This window comes from Oratosquilla oratoria, chromosome 36 (genome assembly GCF_046742065.1).
Source record: "Oratosquilla oratoria isolate Oo_2021 chromosome 36, ASM4674206v1, whole genome shotgun sequence".
NCBI lineage: Eukaryota > Metazoa > Arthropoda > Malacostraca > Stomatopoda > Squillidae > Oratosquilla > Oratosquilla oratoria.
The window spans coordinates 33,703,931-33,710,039 of NC_134812.1; the positions used below are offsets into that span (position 1 = coordinate 33,703,931).

Genomic DNA, 6,109 nt, shown 5'->3' on the forward strand with positions numbered 1-6,109 from the left:
ACGTGTTTAGGCAAGATCCCAAAGCTCGACGATTTGTCCCCTGTCTACTCGCAGGTGACACGTTAACTCCTTCTATGCCAGATGTCAATTTAATTTTTGTTCTGGCTGGCGATGGGCTAATTTGTCCATGTCCGTAGCACACACACACACCCCTCGGTATCAAAAAGACGTTAATCGTTGTATTCTATTTTATGAATATGGTCATTATCATCATACCAACGCATTACAAACGTGAAAATAACATTCCTCGGTACCTTTCATGTACAGTGGATCAACTGACGATCTAAGCTACTTGTAACTTGTAAACAGACCTGTTCCCTAGGAAAGAAGAAAACGCCCAAGATTGAGTATTACACGACGAGACGTCAATTGTATAGAAATGGCGCGTAACGGAGTAATTATTTTAAGACCGAATATAAGGAAGTCTAACAAAAACAATGCGCCATACAACTGAAAAAATAAGGCTACATGCATTTGCTAAAAAAAAATCAAAATAAAGAAATGAACGTAAACAAGTTTTGCAAACAACTACAAACAACGCGCATGCGTGATGTTACATAAAAAGAGTTCACAGGTGACAAATAAAAAAGAAATAGGTTAACGTATGCTCTGAGAATCTTTTACGACGTAATGACAGAGTAAGATTCTATCTGTGGGATCAAGATGGACGCCTCAGTTAAAGATATTCAAAGGGAACGTGATGTTGTCTTGTCTTTGGAGTCTTCACCACACATTATGAAGAAATTGGGGAAGATTCTCAGGGCTCCCACAGCAGAGCGTACTCCCACGATACTGACGTCATAAGCGATGTGGGAATATTCAAGTCGATGTTTAATATGCATTGTCTCCCACACTCTCTCTCTCTCTCTATCTATCTATCTCTCTCTCTCTCTCTCTATCTATCTATCTATCTATCTATATGTCTGTCTATCTATCTATCTATCTATCTATCTATCTATCTATATATCTCTATCTCTATCTGTGTGTGTGTGTGTGTGTGTGTGTGTGTGTGCATCATATGCAATATGTGTACATGTTTACGTGCACGTCTGTGTATATACTGTATGTGTATATGCGTGAGCATTTATGGCTGTACTTCTATGTTTTAACGATTAGATTTTACCCTCCTTGTGGATCCAATCTTCGGGTCGCACAGTTACCCGGTGGATACCATGTCAAACTTGTGAGCGGGTGGTCGTGTGTTCGATTCCCGAGACCCGCTGCGTGCTTCTTGCGTTGGTTCCCGACAGCCTTAGCCAGGCGAGGAGGCGACCCACATATCAGCCTAAAATAGCCCAGAGGCTTCCCGCAACTGACAGGGGGTTTTCCACTTCCCACTTCATGGGAGTGGGGATTTTTTTTTTTTTTTTTTTTTTTTTTTTTTTTTTCGTTGATGAGGAGACTGGTACCATTTTCCTCGCCGCTGTCTCGGGTGAGGCAAGTTATGCAAGAGCATTCAAGTCCGAATCGTGTTTGTTAACCTTTGTTGGGTAGTTGCTATGTAGGTGACTGATAACATCTCTAAATAACTACGGACCAGTCCTTCTCTAATTGAGTCTAGGCGAAGGGGTTTGTAATCATCTGGTTGTTCTTTTTTTATATTTCTAACGTGAAGCGTTAGTGTTCCTTTTCCAGTCACGAAATTCATGTCCATTTTATCTATATATTTATCTATCTATTTATCGATTTACTTGTTTGTTTTCTCGTTTATTTATTAATCAACACGATTATTTGTATATTCATTCATTTATTTATTTATCAATTTACTCTATTCATTTATTTACTTGTCTTTACACGTTAGATCCTGGTGTTTGATAACTTGTCTGTAACCCGCCAATGTTTTCAAAATTCGCGAGGAAGATTCAAACGAGAGCTCACCTTAAGAAGCTTTCATCTTGAATACAAAACTGTAACTTTAAAAGATACGTTCATTATGTATCAATGTTGACCACTGTTGAATATCGGTGAGCCAGTATGATTTCTAATTAATTTTATTTCTAGTTTAACTAAAGGATCTATTAGATTTTATCATTATTATCAATATCATTTTTTACTATGAATAATATTTTTCTGAGTTATGAATGTCCAGAAAGTTTTGACGTTATGGTGACACAGAACGAGCAATATAGATATGATTTTATATGAGGTGCAGCTATTTATTTGTTTATTTATAAAAAAAAATCTTTTAACGTTTTGACTTTATGTTGACACAGAACGAGCAATATAGATGTGCTTTTTTACGACTGTTACCTTTTAGTATGGAAGATTGCAGTAAATGAGGTGCAGCTACTGTAAATGTAGCAGACGATCAAGTGAGCCTCAGATTTAACATTTGTTTAGAAAAAGAAAGAAATACATTTTATCGCAGTATTTTTCAGTTAAGTGTGGCTTTTAAGAGGACTGAATGTCATTTGTTTATTCATAACAGTCATGTGCAAAAACCAAACGGTTATGAGTTTTCTCTTGTGAAACACCATAGGTACTCCAGTGCTGGATTACGTGTTCACGTTTACAGACTTGTGAAAGTTTTTTCTTTTGAGTAGCAGCACCGAGCTAGGTGTCTTAAATCTACAATACTTTGGCTCCAGTAGCCTTGCAAAGATTCTTTTACATTAGAAGTCCTATGGAGATTAGGTTGACAAGTCCCGAAATAAAGATGTGCTTCTCTGTCGAATGACTTTTCTGCTAGTTATGGCGTGACTTTGATAAGGAGAGGTTTTATACATAAAACTACAGGATTTAAGATTGAGAATTTATATTTACAGTTCTCAAAATGTAAATGATACATGTACCATGATTATATCTGTGGTGGAAAGACTATAAAGTAAATGGAAGACTTAACTTAAGGAGACAAATCCCTCCCTGAATTTACAAGATATTCCCTCCCGCCAATACTTAGTGAATCTACAAGGTCTGCCTTAGCTGGCAGCGACCAAAGCAGCGGGAGTCTTCTCCCATAAGTCTGTTAGTGAATGCGATCCCAGGTCACTCAGTGGGACGGGCTACCTGGGCCCCTAAAATCTGGTGAAGGAAAGTTTGGGTCCACTGTAATGGTGCGATGGATAACGAAACCATTGCCCCAAGCCTCCTTCCAGAATGGGATTAGGTTTTCTCTTTAATGAGTCCTTGTTTGGTTCCCTTCCTTCCAGATTTCAGTAGTGGCAACGACAATTAAAGTACACAAATGTGTATACTTGTATATCATGTACATACACGTCTGACAGATGTAAACACATACATACATACATAGGGCGATCTATTGAGTAGCACATGCGTGCGATTTATTATTATATATGGAGAATACATTCAACAGTTTCAGTGTTTCGTAGCTTAAATTTGGTTTGTCTCAACTGATGAATGACCGATACAGGTACAGAATACGGAAATATTCACTATGGGAAATTTTTTAGTTGTATTTTTTTCACAGTTTTGTTTAGATAATTCATATTCATTAACTATCTACTTAACCTAAACCCTTATCACATAGGTACGTCGAAGTACCTGCTAAATAACATGGTTGTACACGACACCATCGGTCTGAATATGAACCATGAACCGTAATCAAACTGGACATTGGCTCGCACGAAACTCAATGGGTATCAGTCAACGTTGAACGCTGCCTCGTTTGACAACTGCTGTTCAAACAAAAGCAGTACGCTGTGTCACCGGATTGAAGAGGGAAAACTATTCCATAAAGAGGCAAATCTCCTCTGGGAAGTGCTCCTATTGACACCCGAGTCTTCCGAGCGACGTCAGACTCCACCCATCTGATACTAACCTGACTGAGCACCAGCCGATATTAGACTCCGAACAAGCCATAACTAACCTGTACACTAGCCGACAAAAGGCTGCACCAGTCGGCCCTAGACTGCACATATGCCTGCCTACTTGCCAGCCCCCATACCCCATTCCCTATGGCTCCAGTTGCACCAAGGGATCATCTGTCAGATAAAATGCCAAGTGTAGACGTACAACCCTGAACCGACGGCCACGGAGAATCAGAAACAGTCCAAGCGTTCTGGTCTAAATCGAGGCCCAGACGTCGAAGTTTGTCCACTAGTTAACATGGGATCACGATCTCGAGATAAAGCACCAAATTAGGATCTTAACGTTAGGGATGGACGGAGGCAATTCCAGACATGCATGAACAAGTACATAACGTGGCACATCAAAACACAGAAGCGTTGTCTAGAGGAATCACTATATCCCGCATCTAGAACGGTGGGAATGGGGGTTAGGGGCGGGGTAATCGCTGTAGGGCATTTGGCAGACAGTGTACTACTTCCCTATAAATTTTAATTTCTTTACACCTACTCGAATGACCTAGGTGTGTTCAACTCACATTGGAATGTTTAAACTTGCTGATATTCACCAATCCATGAGTTCCCTCCCAACCCCCCTTCGTGAGAGTTTTTCTTATAATTATTTTTTTTTTTTTCAGCAATAACATTCTCCGAAGATTCGCCACTTCGACGTGGGTATTAGGCATCTCTGTGGTGACTGACCCATAGGGGCGAGTAGGCTTAATCGACAAAAAAAAAAGGGGGAGGGCATCTACACTAATGGCACAAGAAATGTGGAAGATCAAGTCTGACACTTGAACGAATTGCACAACTTCTGAGAGTCGCATTTAGAGACTTCTTGTAGAATTGGAATGGACCACCAGAGTATCGGCAAAAAGCTGACTTTAATAGCTGAGTTCTCTCTTTCTCTCTTTCGGGTCCAGTCTCTAGAGCAGCACGCCGATTTGTAGACCCAACTATTCCTGACCTCAGCAATTCGAGGCCCTGAGGACCTCGTTTGACCTGAGTTGCTCGTTGTGAGGAGGTGCGTTGGGATCGGCACGCGACTTGACGTCATCGTACAACGTGACGTCATGGTTACAAGATATTCGATTAAAGATAAAACTGGACCTAGAGTTGTGAAATGTTTCGTTCAAGCATCTTGTAATATATCGTTTATAGATGGACCCTTCATGTTGGCGCAAAGTGATGTATACAGTGTCGTTTCTTTTTGTGTTTTTGTATACTTACACCTGGATCACAATAAAAAAATGAAATAAAAAATTGTATGTTAAAGCACAACCATAACAGTAGAAAGATAAGAAATTTCCACATTTAAAATTATGAAAAAAAACTCGTTATACACTGGCAACGTATGGAATACCAGTTTGTATGTAGATGAGCAAATCTAAATATGAGTTTAGGGGAAGAAATATGTAAAAAATGAAGGAATGGGCGCTCTATAGACATCTCTGCCCTCTTGCACAATGCAGAAGAGAAAATAACAATAATCTAAGACCGCCCCATCTTTCATTATTCTTATAGGAGGACAAAGAAAGGGAAGGCATGGGAATTAAATAACTTGCACACATAATTACGAAACACATGAGAAAACGATAAAGAAAAACGTAACCAAGATTACATAAAAGGAATGGAAGGACGACATTTGTTTTATTCTTTCGAACCCTTGATGAGTATTAAGTCTGAGACAGACAAAGAAAAGAAAAATATGGAAAAAAAAGACCTAACCAGGCAATGTCAGAGTGGAATTGTTACATCTGCTTGGACGAAGCATTATGAAAAAAAAAAAAATCGTAAACATGTGTCTAACCGTAACAACGATGGACTAGTCTACACCTATATTTACAGAATAATCTAGACATTGCAGTGCACAATCGATTTCTTTTTTTCTCTCCTCGAGAGGTTCAGTTTGTAGACAGATGATACAACAAATGGACAACTCGTGTTTAATATATATATAGAAAAATTAAGATAGTTATGGCGGATAAGTGTCTACGGTTCCTCTGGATGTCTCGCGCCGTTAGTTCCTTTCATTCCATTCATCTCGATGTCGTAGGTCTGGAAGAAAGAAAGAAAACAAACCAAAAATAATAATCTGAAATGCTTCTTCATGTTGAATCACAGTATGTGTGACCGAGATCAGAATGAGGGGGGGGGGAGGGAAGAGAATATTTGAAATCACGAAGTATAAATCCTCCCTCCCTCCCTCCCTCCCTCCCAGCATAGCAATGTCTACCCCCTCCCTTCGATAATTAATTTTATAATCCCCGGCAACAACTTACGCACGCATTTCATCTTTTTTGTCC

The 6,109-nt window shown here is 39.4% G+C and overlaps 1 protein-coding gene across 7 annotated transcripts in view; it reads right to left on the bottom strand.

The window, feature by feature from the left end:
- Positions 1 to 2,738: 2,738 nt before the first annotated feature.
- LOC143018947 (uncharacterized) overlaps positions 2,739 to 6,109 on the bottom strand; it is a 134,858-nt gene continuing 131,487 nt past the window's right edge. For all 7 annotated transcript variants that reach the window (XM_076174560.1, XM_076174563.1, XM_076174561.1 and 4 more), the window contains one exon: positions 2,739 to 5,861. In XM_076174560.1, the coding sequence (XP_076030675.1) occupies positions 5,796 to 5,861 (66 nt within the window). In that variant the 3' untranslated portion in view covers positions 2,739 to 5,795. The remainder of the gene's footprint in view (positions 5,862 to 6,109) is intronic.